This window comes from Haliotis rufescens, unplaced genomic scaffold, assembly GCF_023055435.1.
Source record: "Haliotis rufescens isolate VD_foot unplaced genomic scaffold, xgHalRufe1.0.p SCAF_10, whole genome shotgun sequence".
Lineage (NCBI taxonomy): Eukaryota > Metazoa > Mollusca > Gastropoda > Lepetellida > Haliotidae > Haliotis > Haliotis rufescens.
The window spans coordinates 15,083,239-15,107,570 of record NW_025963780.1 but is presented as its reverse complement, the minus strand read 5'-3'; the positions used below and the strand labels follow the sequence as shown (position 1 = coordinate 15,107,570).

At 40.8% G+C, this 24,332-nt stretch overlaps 1 protein-coding gene across 1 annotated transcript in view; it reads right to left on the bottom strand.

Moving 5' to 3' along the window:
* Positions 1 to 2,090: 2,090 nt before the first annotated feature.
* LOC124121261 (ceramide synthase 5-like) overlaps positions 2,091 to 24,332 on the bottom strand; it is a 49,755-nt gene continuing 27,513 nt past the window's right edge. Inside the window, exons 3-10 of the mRNA XM_046484221.2 lie at positions 20,730 to 20,836; positions 14,142 to 14,199; positions 13,603 to 13,653; positions 13,092 to 13,184; positions 12,427 to 12,555; positions 10,917 to 11,023; positions 9,268 to 9,424; positions 2,091 to 8,483 (exon numbers count right to left, since the gene is read on the bottom strand). Coding sequence (XP_046340177.2) covers positions 8,343 to 8,483; positions 9,268 to 9,424; positions 10,917 to 11,023; positions 12,427 to 12,555; positions 13,092 to 13,184; positions 13,603 to 13,653; positions 14,142 to 14,199; positions 20,730 to 20,836 — 843 coding nt within the window. The 3' untranslated portion in view covers positions 2,091 to 8,342. The remainder of the gene's footprint in view (positions 8,484 to 9,267; positions 9,425 to 10,916; positions 11,024 to 12,426; positions 12,556 to 13,091; positions 13,185 to 13,602; positions 13,654 to 14,141; positions 14,200 to 20,729; positions 20,837 to 24,332) is intronic.

Sequence of the window (24,332 nt, the reverse complement as noted above, 5' to 3'; positions counted from 1 at the left end):
AAACATTCATTCATTTTACATTTTAAACATTCATTCATTAGTTTCATTCATAAGTTGGTGAATGAACAATCAACCAAATAACTCACTCAATGCGAAGTGACAATGAATGACTACTAAACAGTTATTCATTCTTTAATATACTAGTAACATTAGGATTGAATACATTAAGTTAACTAAATTGGCCCTGCTCACGTTTTGTTGTTTTAGTATACAAACTACTAAGTTCTTGGAAGTCAGCCGGTGAAACAACTGCACACAAGACGGTCACACAGTCGGACAACCTATGTGTTTGCTATACCAAACACAAAACAAACAAAGCCTTAGTTGAAAACATGTTTAATTTGATTAATGTTTAATCAAATCATACATATTTTCATTGGGTAAGGATTTGCTTTTTGGGTTATGAGTCATCCAGATGATTAGGTACGAGTGGGAACGGGCTATCCACATTTGAAGATACGGATGGGCTGGTTGGTTGTGTCAGTGGATTACTCTGTACTGTTGGTCCAGGTTGTGACATAAGTGGAATGTAAACTCAGTACTGCTGGAGGATGTGACAGAAGTGGATTACTCAGTACTGTTGGTCCAGGTGGTGACAGAAGTGGATTACTCTGTACTGTTGGTCCAGGTTGTGACATAAGTGGAATGTAAACTCAGTACTGCTGGAGGATGTGACAGAAGTGGATTACTCTGTACTGTTGGTCCAGGTGGTGACAGAAGTGGATTACTCTGTACTGTTGGTCCAGGTTGTGACATAAGTGGAATGTAAACTCAGTACTGCTGGAGGATGTGACAGAAGTGGATTACTCTGTACTGTTGGTCCAGGTGGTGACAGAAGTGGAGTACTCTGTACTGTTGGTCCAGGTTGTGACATAAGTGGAATGTAAACTCAGTACTGCTGGAGGATGTGACAGAAGTGGATTACTCTGTACTGTTGGTCCAGGTTGTGACATAAGTGGATTACTCTGTACTGTTGGTCCAGGTTGTGACATAAGTGGAATGTAAACTCAGTACTGCTGGAGGATGTGACAGAAGTGGATTACTCAGTACTGCTGGAGGATGTGACAGAAGTGGATTATTCAGTACTGCTGGAGGATGTGACAGAAGTGGATTACTCAGTACTGCTGGTCCAGGTGGTGACAGAAGTGGATTACTCTGTACTGTTGGTCCAGGATGTGACAGAAGTGTATTACTCTGTACTGTTGGTCCAGGCTGTGACAGAAGTGGATTACTCTGTATTGTTGGTCCAGGTTGTGACAGAAGTGGATTACTCTGAACTGTTGGTCCAGGCTGTGACAGAAGTGGATTACTCTGTACTGTTGGTCCAGGCTGTGACAGAAGTGGATTACTCTGTATTGTTGGTCCAGGTGGTGACAGGAGTGGATTACTCTGTATTGTTGGTCCAGTTGGTGACAGGAGTGGATTACTCTGTACTGTTGGTCCAGGATGTGACAGAAGTGGATTACTCTGTATTGTTGGTCCAGGTTGTGACAGAAGTGGATTACTCTGTATTGTTGGTCCAGGCTGTGACAGAAGTGGATTACTCTGTACTGTTGGTCCAGGTTGTGACAGAAGTGGATTACTCTGTATTGTTGGTCCAGGCTGTGACAGAAGTGGATTACTCCGAACTGTTGGTCCAGGCTGTGACAGAAGTGGATTACTCTGTACTGTTGGTCCAGGCTGTGACAGCAGTTACAGCTTCTGGTAGCTGTCGCAACTATGGAATGCTTGTTACAACTCCACAACACTTGATTCAAATAAATATAAGTTCCCATTACTAATCATCATAATGATACCAGCTATCATTAAGGTTATCTGTGTAATTAACTTTATTGAGATGGCTTCATTAACACTACAGACTGCCAAAATGTAGCTCTGACACTGTCCATGTGTTCACTAATATTGCATCTGCTTCAAATCAGCTTCCTGAGATAATAAGCTAAACTGTTCATAATCAGGCGAACTGAAAAGTCAATGCAATGACCCCACACTGAAAGACTACAGAACAGTCTTCACCTCACCCTCAGATCATTTTTCAATAACTATTTATTTCAGACTATTTCCATTTTGAAAAAGTAACAACATATTTATACTGTCAAGGCAATTTATTTTTCATCACCAAATATAAAAAAATGTGAATTAGTACAACCAAGAATATCTTATAAGTCCTAAAGAAACAGAACATGGTACCAATTTGTACGAACTCTGAGGGACAGAGTGTCACAAATGTTTGTGCCAACAAGGAGCACATCCTGTGAGATGCTTCTGTGTCCACAAGGTGTCCCCCTCTCAGTAACACATGTCTGAACACAGGTCACACAAAGCTTCCCTTACCATTGACAATTTTCAATGTTAAATAGAAAGTTCCATTGTATAAGTAACCTAGATCCATAGCATGTTGGACCTATTGAGCTGATTAATGATCTATTTCTTTGAATACTAACTCTACATAATATGTCTATTGATTTCTCAAGAGTAGAAAAATATGAAATTTGGTCTGAGACAAAGATGAGGGGATTGTTAACAGTGGTTGTAAGTCATGAAACCAATACAATACAGTAGAGTGCATTCATTCACTTAGCATTCCTTCAGATCACATGGGTACTTAACATCAAATTTCTGAAACCACAATCACACATAATGCATAATCACTTCAGTAAACATCTGCACATCTTATCTTGGGACAGAATATGTAGCACCTTTCTATCAAGAAGTCGTCTAGTCTTTTCTTTCAGTTAGAACATTTCATGATTAAAAGTCCATAAACAAAACAAATAACCGACTGCCATCAGCTTCCTCACTTCACTGCTCCCGATGTTTGGCAATTCGTGAGATGCTGAGTTAGTATCAGTATATAATACAGGTGACATGACTTATTCATATTCTTTACAAGACCTGTACATTGGATAACAAATGACAGTGAATCTGCAATGACCAAGGATCTGCGAATCCCAAGACTCCAACATACAAATAGAAGTTCCTGGGACTTTCAAGTGTCTTATACAAATAGTTCCCTATTCTCTTTGAATGCCCACAAGAAAACAAAACTCAATACTTTGTTTAGTTCTAAAAATAAGGAGGCTTCATCACACTTTCACGTTTCTTCCAGGAATAACCTAATTATCTTTGAATCCCAGCTTCCCAGGGAATTCATACAACAATCATAATGAAAACAAGAAACATATTTACATTGTCTGGCAATTACATTCAGATTTGCTTCTCAAACTGTAACGTCTTTATGAAAGTTATATACTACTCAAAAAAAGTAAAGGATCACCTGATTCTTTCATATTACTATAGTTAATCGCTCATGTCATGACAGATTAACTTTAACATTATGAAAGAATCAGGTGATCCTTAACTTCTTTTGAGTAGTATATATAAGCACAATGAGAAAATATCTTTAGACTTATATACACACGATTGGTGCAATCACACAGGATAAAAATATCATTGTATATATAATCCGTGTGCTTAGAAGTTCTTCATTGAAATCATGACATACATATTTTGTATACATCAGTAACAACACATTACGTTTTTACACAATTGCAGATGCCACATCATGTCCGACAACCATAGTTCTCTTCAGGCACTTTAAGGAACTTCCTGTTAAGATGAAAAATAAACCAGTCCTTGAATAATGACTCTGTTGCAGGCTAATACTAACTTGCTAGAAGCTATCCACTACATCAGTGTAAGAACATAGGCTCTCACTGCAGAGCTTTGTCTGATGTGACCCATACATGGAAGTGAGAGAGTTCACCTGTCATCCAATGATAAAGAAAGTACAAGGATTTCACCATTGTTACAGATCACAAAAGACAGCTTGGCAAAAACCCCAGCTACAGCTACTTAAGTGTTACAGCAAATGTCTGGTACAGGCAAACCATGATAGTGACAGGAACCACACGGGTTCAAACTGGTGGTCGGCTTACTCCACCGTTACCTCCTCAGTGATATGACGCGGGTGATGTGATTTCTACCTACCCTGTTAGGTAACTCAGGTGGCATATCTTGAAAATCCGACATCAAACACTTAAGTCATACAATATTGATAATAAAACATTATGCTTTTTCTTAAACAATCAACAGAATAACACACAAACTAAACAGCAAGAAACATGACGTGTGCCAACTGCAACCCATTAAGCTCATTGGCTCTTGTACACAGCAATATGTGGTTTAGAAGTTTGGTGGAGTAGTTTTCAAATTGCAAGTGCGGCGTTTGATGTCCAGAATTATAGTGTATTGTTTCTCAGACATATAGGACAAGTACTTGTGAAATAACAGAACATCCTAAATTTCACAACACAAGAAGACTTCATATGGTGCAACTTTGTCTTGAACTGGATGAAAGGCAGTCCTCCAACACTGTTTATTTACATCCTACAAACTGAGTTGAAAATGGCAAGATTGTTCTTTCAAAATAAAAACAGTATATTTGAAGAACCCCTGTCCATGGTGGATCCTCAGATGTGTTCTATATATCCAAGCAATGGTAGGTCTTATTTGTCCAAAAAACTAAAAAATAATAATGAAGTTACATTTTGAATACATACACATCACCAACCAAACTTTAAACATCACTTACCTTAACAACATAAAAAGATGCTCAAGGGCATTTATTCATAAATAAGGAACCATGAACGAACAAAACACAAGTATGTAACAGGCAGCTTTCTGTGACGTCGCTGCATCAATATATTGACATAATGACATGCATTAATGACAAACAGCAGTGCATATTTCTGCCCTGTGTCTGTGACAAGCCAGGTTACAAGTCCAGTATTAAACCTCCCATAAACAAACCTCGAAGCAGTACTGATGTGAGAGGGGTCTGAATGTTTGTCTCCTGCACAGCAGATGGGGGGATTCAACTAATGGGGGTGGTGCTCGGTGGAATGAATAACAAATGGTGGGCACTTCACTAACTCTGGCAGCCATTGGTAGCTGGCAGGAAACAAAGGCATACAAACCACTATCAACCATAACGCAACTGAGGACATCTACTCCCCATGATCAGAGGACCAAGCTACAGTACAGTTTCTATATTGCATGCACAGTCTTTGTCAGCTTAGCAGAGAGCATTCATTGCAATAAAAACAAAGTGCTTTTCAGGTCATGTTTTGTACTATTTTCTTGTTCTGGGCATTGCCAAGTCTCCTACATATGCAGAAATTTAATACTTCTCTACTGAGAACTAACCTAATACTAGGTGTTGCTTGTGTGGAGAACTGATGTTCGAAATGTCTATTCTGTTATTTAAAGGGCTGTTCTATCCAGTGAGAAGTGTAGCCTGACAATAAACACTATTATGATTTACAACAATATCAAAAGCAAAAACATATAAATAAATGGTGAAACAAGTGATGAACACAGGTATTCCAAACAATTTCTCAAAATCCTAATGCAAACAGCAACAGAATATCAAGGCTATGTCAAACTACTTGGTCACGTGCACATTTATGTGGCTTGCTAGCACTTGGTGCATGAATTATTTTCTGAAATAGGAGTCAGGTTGAAACCAAAATATTAAATTTATGAATGTTCTTAATCTCTTCAAGGTGTTGTGTGCTGGGTGAAAGTCAAAGCGTTACTTCTCTACAACTTAGAACTTTGTTAGCATTACGAAAATTATAGCAGATTTGGGGGAAGAAGACATTTTGTTCAAAATAGTCTAATTTAATGAAATTGTGAAATTAGGGTTCAAGGATAAGTAAAACAAGTACCTAACACAACACACCTTGTTTCTGTGTTCTGTGGGACTTTCTACAAACATGACTGACATTGCTTCCTTACCCTGACCTGGGTCATCAGCTTCCTTACCAGAGGCACAGATAAGCAGCATATGTTTTGATGGCATTGCTCAGACATTAAGCAATGCTTTAATTGCCTGGCATCAGAGCATCGGAATTAGTCTGATATCAGGAGCATAGCCATTAGCCTAAATATCAGGAGCATAGACATTAGCCTAAATATCAAGAGCATAGACATTAGCCTAAATATCAAGGGAATACTGGTAGACATGATCTATGCATATTAAAAGCATCAACATGAGCCGCCATGTCAAGAGCATAGATACATGCCGGGTGTTAACTTCACCCAGGAGGTGTGACATGATGACTACCTCTAGTTGATGGCTGGAACGTCACTGTCGTGTTGTTTGATCGGTAAATGAGGAGCATAAATAAGATGGACATGATACAGTTAATATTGGTTATGATTGTACAAAAATTAAGAATATTAAATAAATACACATCTGGTGATTTTCCATACCTATAAGGTGAACATAATATAAATAGTTTCACACAAAATCAACAGGCTGTTTGTTGATGGGTGCTTCTCCTACAGTTAATGAAGTACTAGTAGACAACATCCCTACATTCACCATGAAGTTGTTGAACACTTGCATTAAGCATCACAAAAAGGCGGAATAAATGCTTATGTTATGGAATGAAAAGAATGACAGACTTGCACTTTGTCCTATAATTTGTATGATTAAAAGCAGCATGTGCATGATTATCTTATGAATGTACTGTCTATTATAAACACTTCTCTGCATATCAAGTAAACATGGAAAATGTGTTGCTGCACAGACATGATGACATGTTACTGGATGATAGCATCACACCGAGTGTGACAAAAACATGGGATGTGAACACTCCATCATGCTGTGATCAGTGTGCCAGGGCGACAAGCAGGCCACGAAGAACTGAAGGAGATCTTGCTGCCACAGACTCGAGGTGTTGTTACTTACAAGCTACATCCACAAGGAGTGAACACAGACTAATGGCCTAATCTGGGCTGAGTAAGCGGTACATTGACACAAAATCAAGTGCTAAACATCAGTATCTTGTAAAATAGAGGAACATGTAGGATATGAACAGTTTTAAGGACACATTCATTTGAGCAAAGTCTTCAACTTGTCTGATGTGAGGATTCAGCTGTTTGCTTCCAGCTGCTCACATTCAACCAGTGACACTCAAATCATGTATACAAACTCTGTAACTAAGTTCAGTGTGAAATACTGTAAACCTTGAAATTAATGCGAGCGTGAATTATATGCAAAAAATGCGAAAAGGTCTCCAGTCTCCACTGTGTGGTTCAACTGACCACTGAGTATCCCACTGACCAGTCTCCACTGAGTGTCCCACTGACCAGTCTCCACTGAGTGTCCCACTGACCAGTCTCCACTGTGTGGTTCAACTGACCACTGAGTGTCCCACTGACCGGTCTCCAGTGTGGTTCAACTGACCACTGAGTGTCCCACTGACCGGTCTCCAGTGTGGTTCAACTGACCACTGAGTGTCCCACTGACCGGTCTCCAGTGTGGTTCAACTGACCACTGAGTGTCCCACTGACCGGTCTCCAGTGTGGTTCAACTGACCACTGAGTGTCCCACTGACCGGTCTCCAGTGTGGTTCAACTGACCACTGAGTGTCCCACTGACCAGTCTCCAGTGTGGTTCAACTGACCACTGAGTGTCCCACTGACCGGTCTCCAGTGTGGTTCAACTGACCACTGAGTGTCCCACTGACTAGCCTCCTCTGTGGTTCAACTGACCACTGAGTGTCCCACTGACCGGTCTCCACTGTGGTTCAACTGACCACTGAGTGTCCCACTGACTAGCCTCCTCTGTGGTTCAACTGACCACTGAGTGTCCCACTGACCGGTCTCCACTGTGGTTCAACTGACCACTGAGTGGTTCAGAGATAAGATGGAACAGTTTGACCCTGATACAATTAATGAATAAGTAGCCCTTCAGATGTATGGCCATTGCCTGTAACTGTAACACAATATATGTACAGCAAAAGAAGGAAACAGTGATCATGAAATAAAGGAATCATGCAGAAACGTTGTATTCCTATAAGCACAGATTGAATCTTGGTGCCAGATGGGCAGCATGCAATACCATATACTCATGGATCATTCTGGACTGACATGCTTGCTGCACACTCTAGAGAACAGCAATGTTTATTAATCTTTCTTCAAATAAAGTTTACCCACCTCTGATTTCACACATTTGGAATTCCAACTAAATCCTTTTTGATAATTATAGAGTTCCAAGCCATTCCACACAGACTTGTGGGAAAGGATATATTTAACTCAACAAAATAGTAACGACCCAACATGTTACAATTCAGTGTTTGAAATTTAAAGCATTTACCTTGTAAAGATTTGCATCATTTGACATTGTATAGATGCTTGTGAGGCAAAGATATTTTCCACCATGATGGACTTTTCAAAGTTAAACAGAATATTTTGAGCAAGATCACGTTAAACACAAGATTGAAGACACATTGATGATACTTGAAACTAACAGCTGACATCATGAGTGATCATTCCTTGTAACTAATGTTGTTATTTCTTGTTCTAAGATTTGTTGTTCCATTCATTTCTGTTTTGGTTGGTTCTGGCTCGGAGTCCTCGTCGGACAGATCTGCATCACTCTCTGTGTCACTCCGAACATCTTTCTGCAGCTGGAAACAGAAACATCAGCATCAGTATATGGAAGACCTGCCATTTTATTGCTTAACACCGCACTCATCAATATTCCAGTTTCATAACGAGAGTGAACATAATCATATTTGGACGAGACAATCTAGTGATTGATATTGTGAGCAGCAATCCACTCATCAGGCCACAGTGACACACCATCACCAAGCCACCAAGCCTGACCACCACAGGGTTGCCTCTTACGACCAGCATTGGTTACGGGGGAGCAAATCTAACACTGCATCTTGATGGAGATGTCAACCTGCCAATAACTGACTAAGGCCAGCCAACCTAGTGGTCAACTGCATGAGCAACAGCCTATACCCTTGATCCTCATATACACAACAAGAGGACAAAGTCATATATATTCCCCACAATGGTAAATATCTGTTGTCAATACATCAACTAGTAATACTGACTGCAAAACCGTCCCCATTTTCAGACTAAATCAAAGTTGTTGCTGTGAAAACCTAAAAATTATCTTTTAAAAACTACTTAACTATCACAAAGCACCAGTTCCTATCTATGTGCCAAGTTTGGTGAATAAACATTGTACGGTTTTCAAAATCTGCTACAGAAATAACATCTTGCACGGACGGGGGGTATCCATTTAATTTGAACACAATTCCTCAATAGTTGGCTCTAAGACAAGCATGGGGTACTTGGGCCATCTTTCACCTCATTACCTCGCCACTGATTCTGAAACCTGAATCAAATTACTGTATTTCATGTAATTCAACAGTACTGATGGCAATGTTTTGCACTCACAGCTCCATGTGTGAACTTCTGGAGAGCTATCTTGAGGATGAGGTATGTCCAGATGGTGTGGAGCACGAGGAGGCCAAGCAGCAGAACCGTGAACATCCGGTGAGAACTGAAGGGGGGCACATATTCAGTGATCTCAAACACCACCGAGTTCAATACTCTGAAACATAAACAAATGATATTAACACACAACACAATAAAACTTGACAACACCAACCTTCATGGAAGAAATATAGCCCCTCCAGTGACATCTGAATAGCAAGCTATTTATGTTGCAATCATGCTGACCAAATAGTGCCAACGTATCCCAACAGGGTATATGTCTCTTATCCTTGAATCCAATGGTCCCTTGATGAGAGATACTATTGTTTGACACGGTAAAATCTTGTGAGTCTGTGCCATGTTAATATAGCAATCTCTCCTTCGAGAAAGTCATTTATATAAACACAATACTCTGAACCAAATTTCAGAAATCAAGAAATGTAAATATTTTGACAATTTCTGTGGACCTAGGTAAAGTGAACCAGTGAGAGTTTATATTGTTTCTATCTGACCTAGGTACAGCGTGGCAGTGAGAGTTGTTACTGTCTATATCTGACCTAGATACAGCGTGGCTGTGAGAGTTGTTACTGTCTATATCTGACCTAGGTACAGTGTGGCTGTGAGAGTTGTTACTGTCTATATCTGACCTAGTTAAAGTGAACCAGTGAGAGTTTATATTGTTTCTATCTGACCTAGGTACAGTGTGGCAGTGAGAGTTGTTACTGTCTATATCTGACCTAGGTACAGCGTGGCAGTGAGAGTTGTTACTGTCTATATCTGACCTAGGTACAGCGTGGCAGTGAGAGTTGATATTGCTTATATCTGACCTAGGTACAGTGTGGCAGTGAGAGTTGTTACTGTCTATATCTGACCTAGGTACAGCGTGGCAGTGAGAGTTGTTACTGTCTATATCTGAACTAGGTACAGCGTGGCAGTGAGAGTTGTTACTGTCTATATCTGACCTAGGTACAGCGTGGCAGTGAGAGTTGTTACTGTCTATATCTGACCTAGGTACAGCGTGGCAGTGAGAGTTGTTACTGTCTATATCTGACCTAGGTACAGCATGGCAGTGAGAGTTTTTACTGTCTATATCTGACCTAGGTACAGCGTGGCAGTGAGAGTTTTTACTGTCTATATCTGACCTAGGTTAAGCGTGGCAGTGAGAGTTGTCACTGTCTATATCTGACCTAGGTACAGCATGGCAGTGAGAGTTTTTACTGTCTATATCTGACCTAGGTACAGCGTGGCAGTGAGAGTTTTTACTGTCTATATCTGACCTAGGTACAGCATGGCAGTGAGAGTTGTCACTGTCTATATCTGACCTAGGTACAGCGTGGCAGTGAGAGTTTTTACTGTCTATATCTGACCTAGGTACAGCATGGCAGTGAGAGTTGTTACTGTCTATATCTAACCTAGGTACAGTGTGGCAGTGAGAGTTGTTACTGTCTATATCTGACCTAGGTTAAGCGTGGCAGTGAGAGTTGTTACTGTCTATATCTGACCTAGGTTAAGCGTGGCAGTGAGAGTTGTTACTGTCTATATCTGACCTAGGTACAGCGTGGCAGTGAGAGTTGTTACTGTCTATACAACTCTATATAAGTACAACTTACCTGAAGGGGTAGATAATCATCCGAGACACAATCCAGATGACAATGAAACATGCGAACAGCGCCTCACAGATAGTCTGGTGTTTACTGTACTTAGCCATCTTTGCTGCCTGAAATATAGCAATTTCCTGTTTAAAGACCCATGATAAGTGCATTTATATGAGTTCCCTTGTTGCAATTGGGAACCTGATGATTAATAAAACGACCTCGCAAAGAGTGACATTGAGGCCTGAGAACTACTTCACAATGTGACACTGAGGCCTGAGCCCTACTTCACAAAGTGACATTGAGGCCTGAGCCCTACTTCACAATGTGACACTGAGACCTGAGCCCTACTTCACAAAGTGGCATTGAGCCCTACTTCACAAAGTGACATTGAGGCCTGAGCCCTACTTCACAAAGTGACATTGAGGCCTGAGCCCTACTTCACAAAGTGACATTGAGGCCTGAGCCCTACTTCACAATGTGACACTGAGCCCTACTTCACAAAGTGACATTGAGGCCTGAGGCCTACTTTACAAAGTGACATTGAGGCCTCAGCCCTACTTCACAATGTGACACTGAGACCTACTTCACAATGTGACATTGAGGCCTGAGAACTACTTCACAAAGTGACACTGAGGCCTGAGAACTACTTCACAATGTGACATTGAGGCCTGAGGCCTTCTTCACAAAGTGACATTGAGGCCTGAGCCCTACTTCACAAAGTGACACTGAGGCCTGAGCCCTACTTCACAAAGTGACACTGAGACCTACTTCACAAAGTGACATTGAGGCCTGAGAACTACTTCACAATGTGACACTGAGACCTACTTCACAAAGTGACATTGAGGCCTGAGGCCTACTTCACCATTTGACACTGAGGCCTGAGCCCTACTTCACAAAGTGACACTGAGACCTACTTCACAAAGTGACATTGAGGCCTGAGAACTACTTCACAAAGTGACATTGAGGCCTGAGCCCTACTTCACAAAGGGACACTGAGACCTATTCACAAAGTGACATTGAGGCCTGAGAACTACTTCACAAAGTGACACTGAGGCCTGAGAACTACTTCACAAAGTGACATTAAGGCCCGAGGCCTACTTCACAAAGTGACATTGAGGCCTGAGCCCTACTTCACAATGTGCCATTGAGGCCTGAGACCTACTTCACAAAGTGACATTGAGCCCTACTTCACAAAGTGACACTGAGGCCTGAGGCCTGAGACCTACTTCACAAAGTGGCATTGAGGCCTGAGGCCTACTTCACAAAGTGACATTGAGCCCTACTTCACAAAGTGACATTGAGGCCTGAGCCCTACTTCACAATGTGACATTGAGGCCTGAGACCTACTTCACAATGTGACATTGAGGCCTGAGAACTACTTCACAATGTGACATTGAGGCCTGAGACCTACTTCACAAAGTGGCATTGAGGCCCGAGGCCTACTTCACAAAGTGACATTGAGCCCTACTTCACAAAGTGACATTGAGGCCTGAGCCCTACTTCACAAAAAGTTTGGTGGACTTACAGCCATCCAGTAGTCAGACACATCGTGAACCAAAATGATGAGTGCGCCAATTCGGACAAAGTTGAGAATCCAGGAAAAGTAGATGAGGTTAATTGTTATCAGGTGGTGTGCTGTCATCTCCAAGAAGTCCTGCAACATCAAATCATCAGTTACATGCTGACAATGTAGTTTGTAATCACAGAATACAACAAACTGTAGATATTTCTTACCATGGAAGCAAGTGTTGAATTAGACATTCATTGGTCATGTATTGGTAATTGGTTGAAAAACTCCTTTCGTTTAATAGAGATTCAATAATTGCTCTATTCAAAATGTGGATTTTTTTTATCAATGTTTAACGCCTTAGTATGTATGTTAATCAAAATGACATGAGCAGACAAAGCTGCTGTTGTTGCGGTCAGACGGCACAGAACCCACCAGGGATGTAGGATCTGTAACTCTTGGTGATATGGATAATGGGAGAAAACAAGTTTTAAAAACATTAATTCAGGGCAAGATAATCATGATAATGCACAAGTGGGAGGTCAATTTCATTGCTGGGTCCTGTAAAGTTTTTTAGAATTGCAGAACCCAGGGACTTTGGGTGTATATCTGTGTGAGTCCTGGGTATTGGGCGTCCCACGTAAAACCCTGTTGAAGCCCTGACAGAGTGTGAAGCTCCTCACCTTCCTCTTGACATCAGTTAGAGAAGAAAACAGCAGACTCCAATAAAAGCCTAACTCAGCAAGATAAAACAGGTACAGCGGATTGTCAACATGCTGAAACAGAACGGTGAGTGTGTGAGTTGGTGCTCAACAGTCAGCTCAATATCACCAGCTGGATGTGAGGGAAAAACCCAAAGTAATCAAGTCACAGACTTTTACCATTTGGGTGAAACCAAGAATCCTAACTGGCACGCATTTGAGAACAGAACCAAACTGCATCTGACCATGTCCACTAGGGCAAGAACGGACACAACTTTGGGGAAAGGAGGGATGATGATCACAAGTTTAAATACATGCCATTTCAGCAGTGTTGTACTACACTTCCACTTGTGTGTTTAGTTTCAATAAAATGAGGAGTACACCCTTTAAGATTCTCATATATATAGATTCATCATATAGATAACGATCATGATTACAATGTTTTCACATAAACTTTACCTAAAACGGAAATGCAGCCCAAGAAACAATTTACCTGATTTGGCCAGCCGACGTAGGAGTATTTGGTCTCCCAGAACCAGTCTCTCTGGAACAAACATGGCGACTTGATGACGAGGATGACAGGGGTCCAACAAGTGTACACAAAACAACATGGGGTAGTGTCACAAGTGAATGTTGGTCAAAGTCACGGGCAGCAATATTACAGCTACATATCACGGTACCCAGAACATTAACGAGTCTAGGTCTGACAAAAACCAGGCATTATAACAATGAGCAACATCCCATGCTGTCCCGGCATTGATGGTAAGCAACCAACCAAGTCTATGAGCCTGACCACCCAATCCAATTAATTGTTCTTTACAACTTAAGTTGGAGGGAGCACAGGCCACGGTCTGAAACATGAACTGTGTCAACAGTTGCTTTATACCAATACTTTAGTTCTTCTACATCAATCAAACACTTCATGTTGACTTGGTTTTTTTATACAAGTGCAGGCAAAATATGTAATTCTGTAAGCATTAAGATCTCTGATTCACTGGCGTGCCTGATACAGGTAGCAACGAAGGTACTTACCTCCCACAAAATATACACTCCATATACAAAGGCCGAGAAATAAAAGAGGAAGTGCCAGCTGAAACACACAGAAATAGTAATAATTACAACACAGAAATAGTAATAATTACAACACAGAAATAGTAATAATTACAACACAGAAATAGTAATTATTACAACACAGAAACAGCAATAATTACAACACAGAAATAGTAATAATTACAACACAGAAATAGTAATAATTACAACACAGAAATAGTGATTTATAAATTACAACACAGAAATAGTAATTATTACAACACAGAAATAGTAATAATTACAACACAGAAATAGTAATTATTACAACACAGATATAGTAATAATTACAACACAGAAATAGTGATTTATAAATTACAACACAGAAATAGTAATAATTACAACACAGTAATAGTAATAATTACAACACAGAAATAGAAATAATTACAACACAGAAATAGTAATTATTACAACACAGTAATAGTAATAATTACAACACAGTAATAGTAATAATTACAACACAGAAATAGAAATAATTACAACACAGAAATAGAAATAACAAGAAAACAGTGTTATCACTATCCCCTGCCAATGGGCACATTAGAATGCTGTTTGTTTATAAAGTAGTGAATATAAACTGTAAAATAAGAGTCCTATAAAGCCTTAAGAAGAGACAGGGACAAGGGTCGCTTTATGTCATCAGAATAAATTGATTAAATGTGAAATTGATACACACAAAAGGCCCCTTCTCTGAAAATAATAATTTATGGCACCAGTTCTCAAATTTGGTCTTGATAAGTATCTCTTAGATAAGCTAACTTCAGCAGTTTCTGAGAAACTCTGGAAAAAAATAATTTTCAGGACCAGTTTTTTAATCTTGACAAGTATCTCTTAGATTAGCATGCCATGCAAAGGTTCATTCATGACATGTCAGTAGTTTCTGAAAAAACAGTAAGTTGAATAGCATGGAGCAAGGGCTATAACTCTGTAAAAAAATATTTTACAGCACCAATTCCTAAACTCAGACTTGACAGGTATCTATAAATATGAGCATGCAAACTTTCATTCATGTAACTTCAGTAGTTTCTGGGAAAACTTGTCCCCATTTCATGCAGTATGCACTAAACTGAAAGCACGGAGCAAGGGCCATAACTCTTAAAAAATGAATTTAACACACAAATTTTCAAACTCATTTGAGATCATGACCAGTAATATCAGTACGTACACTTTCATTACTCTAACTAAATTAGTTGTTATGAAAATTTGTCCCCTTTGAGAAGCAGACGGAACGAATGATGGATGGACGGAAGAGCTCTATTCCTGTATTCCCCACCACAAGGACAGAAATAGTAATAATTCTTACACAGAAACATGGTAAGGTCTCTTCTTCATTAATTAGCTTACAGGCTTTTTCCCAAAAAAGTAGGGTAATTGGGCAATACAAACATAAATTAGTGAACATTTTAAGATTAAAATAAATGAAATGAAATAATGTTATAGATGTATATAACTGTTTTAAATATATAGGTGTAACTCAGAAAGTAAATTAGCTCGTAATTGTGCTTCGGAAATTAGCTTCTTTGTACGCATGCTGAAAAAGCTTCATTGGGTATTTACGCGAGCTGTTTTTATACATTTGAGTTTTTCATTTAATGCATGCGTTTCTGTATGCAAGTTAATTGAAAGTAATTGGGTTTTGAATATTTTGGGGGTTATTTTACATAAATACACAGTTTATCTGTAGCTCTGCATAAAGTACCATCTCACATCATTTGTAATGACTTACACAGAACAGCAATAACTTACTACATATTAAAAACCATTTAGATGAATAGAGTGTGTTCAAAGATCATTGTTGTGAGGACAAGTAGGGGTTAGGAAGACACACATTTGAACTGTTTAACATGCACTGGGTGCATTGAGACATCAATGAGCATTTTTGAGTAAATGCAATGTTTTTATACTAAGCTGATGCTACACAGTGATATTAGTGCAGCGTCAGGTAAGGTAAAATATAGTAAGTGGGTTTTTTAATAATAGGTTGCACTGGTGCTTGTTTTAATTAAATTGAGCCCTGTAATGTGTTACAAGTGTTGTTCAACAAAGGGCTTCCAAAATATCTCCAAAACCATACATTATTGCTCTTCTGAAAAGGTATGTGGCATGGTTTGAATTAAAAAAATGATGACAAAACATTAATTCAAACTTTTCTTGACCTAAAACTGGTCACTATGTTCCTATGATTAAATCAGTGAAGCCATTTTGTCACCTATGCTAATGGTCGTGATGGTGATCACATCTCTGATTAATACCCCAAAAGGATGTGTCTGAAGTGTTCAATGGCTTAATTCAGTTAGGGGCTGCTTGTAAACAAAAACATGCTTCTCTAGGTGTGTGTTTGTGGGCACAAAATATCTATTCCAGTTTAGGTACATATACAATTACACTCATTTCATACTGTCGTATCTCATGACCTCCTGACAACACATGTCATCATCCTCGTGAAGGACTAACTCACAACACTTGGAACACTTCCATATTTTCAAATATGTCTGAATGAGAACACAATGGGCATGTCAAGTTAAATGGTAGTTTAGACACATGTGTCAGTTATAACACACATACTGAATGATTCTGTTGAGTCAGCACAGATGTATAGGTCAGCTAGACAACAAGTAGCATGGAATCAGTGCATTCAAACACGGGCACACACGGACAATTTCAGAAGACAAAAAACTCTACCTAAATTCCATGGTTTCACTTACGACAAATTGAGATACTTTAACATTAAACATGTGTCTTATTGTCTACGTATGCATGACATAAATCTAGGCGTGCACGAACACCCCAAGGAAAGCCAATATTTAGTTATTAATATGCATATCTAAGCAGATATTAGCCCCTTTTTTCATGTGGGTTGCAGCAACCATCAGCACATCAATAACAAGGCACTGGAAACCATAGTTACAACAGATCAGGGGATACTCAAAGGTTAAGAGTGGTAATTATGAAATGGCTGCTGTCTGTGATGCCAATATTGTCAAATGATAGGAGTGGGTGCCACGACTAACTGACTGAAGAACATTGCCCAATGGTATTCACAGACTTTTCAATGCTTATGAAAACTGTAGTATCATTTCTTTTTCTTCGTCCCAAAAATGTGAGATTTGTAATGGCAACATTAATATTACATTCATAACACATTATGTCATGTCAGTATGTACAAGAACAACTGTACATTAGGTGATTTTTCTCTTCATTCTGCCAAACAGGGAGTACATTTGTCATTGAAACAGATGACATCATCCATTGTATCATCAGTGATAATGGGTGACAACATGGCCACGATATGGTCCTGTAAGTTCAAAATGTCTGCTGATAATTCTAGCGAATGGAACAACAACAGGACAAATCTTTGTCAACATATTGCTGGGCAGTCAAATGTCCCTTTACAACAACCAAATCAGTTCAGCTGTCATGTCTGACGCCACCCAGCACATGACAGTATCGTGCCCATATGCATATGGTCAAGAATTAATGCTCTGGCATACCCCTCACCACTACATCGCCAACAACGTTTTCTACCATCTGCGAAAAACCTTAATTCGTCTTCTGTAAACATGTGTAACGCCATTGGGGCACAGCCCGTCCCTGGTATTGCCTAGCATGCCCCAGTCTTAAGAAGGCTTTGCAAAAGGTGGGCTGCATACAGCCAGTTTGTATTGTTAGATGTTGAAATTCCCCTTCCTTTTATTGTACGGAATTCTCTTTTGATAACAGGAGCAGATTCGAATCTGTTGCATAGTGCAATCAATGTAATGAGATGGTCTTGTCTAGGTGTCATGTTTTTTAGGCCTGCCACGCCAAGGTCTCAGTGATGGTACATTGCCACACATTTGGGCAACTTGGGATGTCGATTCTCTCTCTCTCTCTCTCTCTCCCTCTCTCTCTCCCTCTCATCTCTCTCTTCTCTTTCTCTCTCATCTCTCTCACTTCTCTCTCAGGCACGCACACACACACGCATCCCTCTATCATACCCACAATTCGCATTTTGTCTGTTCATTTAGATACTGTCTCAGAGGCATTTTTAAGCATTTGCTCAATTGCATTTGTGATTGTGAGTTCCCTTATAGGCGCACACACTTTGACTTGTGCGTATGTTTGCATGGGCATCACATGGTGTACTGAGTATGGTTAGGAAGAAGCAGCACAAGCCCTTTCATCCTACTGCATCAGCAGGTGCTCCAAGGTAGTGTGAGACACAATCAACCTGCTGTAGAACAACACTGTTGGTTTCACCATACGGCTGGAGACTTGCTGTCACAGGGTCTTACAAAGGGATGGTTTAACAGGCATTGTCTGACACATGGATGGTCTTACATAAGGACCCTATTATGCAGGCCATGAAGTTATGGTGAGTGAGTGAGTATGGTTTTACGCCGCTTTTAGCAATATTCCAGCAATTTCACAGCGGGGGGACACCAGAGTGAGTATGGTTTTACACCGCTTTTAGCACTATTCCAGCAATATCACGGGGGGGACAACAGAAATAGGCTTCACACATTGTACCCATGTCGGGAATCGAACCTGGAGCTTTGGCATGACGAGTGAACGCTTTAACCACTAGGCTACCCGACCACCCCATGAAGTGATGGTCTTATAAAGGGATGGTCTAATGCAGGGGTTCTCTAACAGGGATGATCCTACATAGGGATGGTCTAATGCAGGGGAGCTCAAACAGGGATGGTCTTTCATGGGGATGGTCTAATGCAGGGGTTCTCTAACAGGGATGGTCTCACATAGGGATGGTCTAATGCAGGGGTTCTCTAACAGGGATGGTCTCACATAGGGATGGTCTAATGCAGGGGTTCTCTAACAGGGATGGTCTTTCATAGGGATGGTCTAATGCAGGGGTTCTCTAACAGGGATGGTCTCACATAGGGATGGTCTAATGCAGGGGTTCTCTAACAGGGATGGTCTCACATAGGGATGGTCTAATGCAGGGGTTCTTTAACAGGGATGGTCTTTCATAGGGATGGTCTAATGCAGGGGTTCTCTAACAGGGATGGTCTAATGCAGGGGTTCTCCAACAGGGATGGTCTTTCATAGGGATGGTCTAATGCAGGGGTTCTCTAACAGGGATGGTCTTTCATAGGGATGGCCTTAGGAGTTAATGGCCTAGCTAACACATGGATAAAACACACCGCACAGTGCAAGACAAATGTTTCTTACAAATGTCAAACTGACTTAAAAAATTAAGTCCTTGACAGAGCTGGTCAAAATCAAAATGCTTCTTCGACAAATAGGGGCCCACCACCTTGCAAAAAACTACTAGCACCAGTAGGGAAAGAAGTGACAGCGTTAGAAATTGGCACTAGTCCTGTAGTCCTTGCCAAACTGCCCAATAGTTAAGGTATCATAAGGACTAGTAGAAATTTGCCATTTTTAAGGGGTTTGCTATATGTTATCATTACAAGGACTAGTGGACTAAAACTGTTAGTTTCTACCGCTGAGTGAAGTTCTACATCACTGATTCCAGCACTATTGGTAACAATCTAAACTTAAAATAAGAAGCCAATCTTACTGCATGGACAGCTAGGATGAAGTAGACCTCTTCACAAACATACCATTGCAAGAAGTCCCACAGAGCAAGTTTACAGACCCACATTGACCACACACTCTCTCCATCAACAGCATCATACAGTCAACAGCCTCCTGCTTGAACACTTGCTTCATCACGTGCAGTGGCGAGATCCATCAGTAGATTCATGCCTCCCAATGTGTTTCCCTTATCCCACCTCATCACAGAAATTGTTATGACCAACTTTGAAGCAGCTGCCCTTAAACCTTTATGCTGGTACAGAAAACTAGATGACACATTCATCATCCTTGACAAAGGCCAGGACCCTGAAACCCAACTGGATCACCTCAACAATCTACACAAAAGAATCAAGTTCAACATGGAGACAGAAAACAACCACATATTACCATTCCTCAATGTTCACCTTGACAAAATACATGACAATGTCCACACTGCCGTTTACCTCAAGCCCATCCAACATGAACCTGTACAGTCACTATGACCAACATCCACCCACAGGGAAACAAGCCATACTTGCCACCCTCACCCAAAGAACCATAGCCATCTGCAAACTTGACAGTTTCCTCAAATGAGATACACAAAGCATAGTTCAGAAAGTCACTCAGAAATATTGTTGTTTCAAACTGATTGGCCATGTTTCATGCCTTGTCTTCCACTGTTTTTATTGCTTGTGACACTGCCCTCGTGACATCATAGCAGTCCATTGCAGCAAATAATCAAAGATGATATCACAGATTATATTTTGCAATGTTGTTTCAACAATAGCTTGTCTTTGCTGATGTTCTTGCACGTGTTCGAGAAAAACATACGTTTCTACATTTTCCAATAGAAATGATTGTGGCTAACATCTGTAATAAGCTGCTCGCAACTCAAAATTACACATGATCTTACCTTTGTGAATCAATGTTATTAGTTCATCAACATGGTATAGATTTACAACACTGGAGACAGACAAGATGCAGCTTGCTTTGTAAGCTGGTAGTTGCTCATACCTGCATTCTCTGAACTTCTTCATGGACGTATGGTTGTCCTTTAACCTTCTCTTGAAGAACCATCTTTCTACCTCTCGTATGCTTAATTCTGTCTTCTTTGATAAAATCTGGAACAGTGATGCACACACGAACATTAACTGACACCACAGTTGCAATGGCTATGTCTTAATCATGCATATATATATTCTTCACATGACACAAATTAAACAAAATGAAGTAGAATGTGTTTTTACTCATTAAAACACATGCCCCCCCCCCCCCCCCCTTGGTAAGGGGGGGGGGGAGGGGGGGAGGAGGACTTAGGAGAGAGATAAAAAAACACACAATAGGGCTCCCCTCCCTTTGGGGGAAGGGGATATAATTGAGAGCACTATCTTTTTTCAGAGGAAAGTGCCCTGGGGACCACTTCCTCATTTCAGATGCATTATGTTATATATTTTCATGAGGAAAAGCTGATATCAATCCATTAATATTTGCTTTCAGAGCCCAATTATTCACCTACTACTATTCAGTAGATAATGTGCCCAGTGTCCTCCCATTCCCTGCCAGGTTGCCAGGATAAAGCCACAGTCATCTACACAGGGTCTTCCGTCCTACATACTCACCCAGGCTAAGTGTGAAAACAAGCTTCAACAGTATACTGGCCATGTTATATCATGTTATCATGTTATAACACCCAGGGTGAGCACCTCAAAACCAGAGAATAATCTCTGCTAATGTTATTATTTTATACGAAATATGAAGTAATATTGTGCAATATGTAAATGTATCTCGAGGAATGTCTTGACGAACAAGGTACAAAGGGAATCATTTTCAGGTACCAATATGCATGTACAGGAATCACAAAGTTTCCATCTCTCTGTTTGTTCATTGAGTTTTACTGTCACATGAGGTGTCTGTGTGGACTACTTCACTTGATGTGTATTTACGACTATTCCATGTGCCAAGTGTGTTGACCTCCTCCTGAACCTCCAACCAGCGGTGTCAGAAAGCAGGGTGGGGGCACATGGGCCACACGGGGTTAGCCTGCAGCAGCAGCCCATCACCAGGCATCCTACTTCTGTGTTATCAGGTCCCAGTGTTATCAGGGACAGGGTCACGCCATGTAGTTCAAGCATGTGTGGCTAGGTGGCCAGTATCACCAAATGCTCCTGTGCAACTATCCACGCTATCCACGTCCAGCGCTTTGATAACAGCTCATGTTCGCAGCAAGGCAGTGGATGTGACCTACCACTCAGCTCTTATGTCAAATCATGACCAGGACACAGTACACAGGCGGCACATAAGATTTATCTTGGAACAGGGCATGTGTCAAATGTTTTAACATTGGTCATGGTCTATCAATTCAAATTTGATGTGTATCAAATGTTTGACAGTTGGTGATTCAGTACAGATGTTTAATTATCCAGAATGATATGTTCATTGCATGACAGTGTTCTGTTCAGTTTGTCATTACTTGTCTTCCTTACAAACTATCCCCCCAAATATTCCTGATCTCTAACTTTTTTCGTTCAGTATATATGAATCAACTTCTGTATAATAGAATCTTCGTTTTACAAGCTGTTAGATATTCAATGATATTCCAGTCTCCCTCATATAAGAACATTGTTACAGTGTTACAAGGTGTGTGAGCTGACTCAGGCTTCACATGGTGTGGAGCATGCAGCAAGTCTTGTGACAGCCATTATACCTAGAGGGGTAATCTTGACGCACACACCAAGGCTGTTTTCAGTAACTGAGCTGCCGAACAAATTATCCTCTCAGCTATGAATAGCAGAAGGAAGCTGAGGGTTCTTGTAAAGTTTAAAAGCGGGGGATATGATAGTACCCTAACACAAGCAGTTAGTGTAATCAGGAGTGTGTCATCTGTCAAGACAGACACAACTACGTCTACGACTACGAGGGAAGACATTTGGACTGGCTCTGCACCTGTCATAAAAAACGTCACGGTGAATGGTTTAGTAAACATCCATGGCTATGCCTGTCAAAGTAAATTAAGGTTAAACTATGCTTAAGTGACCATACTTTCTTAACAAGAAAAGTAATGGTCCCCTAACTAAAGTCATAACTGAATCTTACAGTGCAGGACACTGCACCATTTCATTACTTTCTAGGACCCTCATATGTCCTGTATGGATTCTTGAAATTTATTACTGGGTGTCCCCTGGACCCCCACATTTTAAAGTCAAGGTAAAACCCCAGCATATACTTGACCTAGGCCTCACTGTATACAGCATACAATACACCAAGGCCTACATACATGTACACATGTCCCGTTGCCCTGTGTTTAACCCAGTGGGAATCTGGGCTAGACATGCAGGAAGTGAAGCTAATTGCTATGCCTCTCATTACCATGATTAGTGCCTGACTACATATGTCCTGGAGGTGGAGGCGACAAAACTGCTGTCAGTACTGCCATAGCAACACATCGTTCATAAACACTGTCACTTGTAGCGTACATCAACTGATACAGGAACATCAGTGACTGACACAGCCATAAACTCCCCCTCTAGTATGTGTAGTTGTAGCCTACATCAACTGATACAGGACCATCAGTGACTGACACAGCCATAAACTCCCCCCCTCTAGATTGTGTAGTTGTAGCCTACATCAACTGATACAGGAACATCAGTGACTGACACAGCCATAAACTCCCCCCTCTAGATTGTGTAGTTGTAGCCTACATCAACTGATACAGGAACATCAGTGACCTGACACAGCCATAAACTCCCCCCTCTAGTATGTGTAGTTGTAGCCTACATCAACTGATACAGGACCATCAGTGACTGACACAGCCATAAACTCCCCCCTCTAGATTGTGTAGTTGTAGCCTACATCAACTGATACAGGAACATCAGTGACTGACACAGCCATAAACTCCCCCTCTAGTATGTGTAGTTGTAGCCTACATCAACTGATACAGGAACATCAGTGACTGACACAGCCATAAACTCCCCCCCTCTAGATTGTGTAGTTGTAGCCTACATCAACTGATACAGGAACATCAGTGACTGACACAGCCATAAACTCCCCCCTCTAGTATGTGTAGTTGTAGCCTACATCAACTGATACAGGAACATCAGTGACTGACACAGCCATAAACTCCCCCTCTAGTATGTGTAGTTGTAGCCTACATCAACTGATACAGGAACATCAGTGACTGACACAGCCATAAACTCCCCCCCTCTAGATTGTGTAGTTGTAGCCTACATCAACTGATACAGGAACATCAGTGACTGACACAGCCATAAACTCCCCCCTCTAGTATGTGTAGTTGTAGCCTACATCAACTGATACAGGAACATCAGTGACTGACACAGCCATAAACTCCCCCCCTCTAGATTGTGTAGTTGTAGCCTACATCAACTGATACAGGAACATCAGTGACTGACACAGCCATAAACTCCCCCCTCTAGTATGTGTAGTTGTAGCCTACATCAACTGATACAGGAACATCAGTGACTGACACAGCCATAAACTCCCCCCCTCTAGATTGTGTAGTTGTAGCCTACATCAACTGATACAGGAACATCAGTGACTGACACAGCCATAAACTCCCCCCTCTAGTATGTGTAGTTGTAGCCTACATCAACTGATACAGGA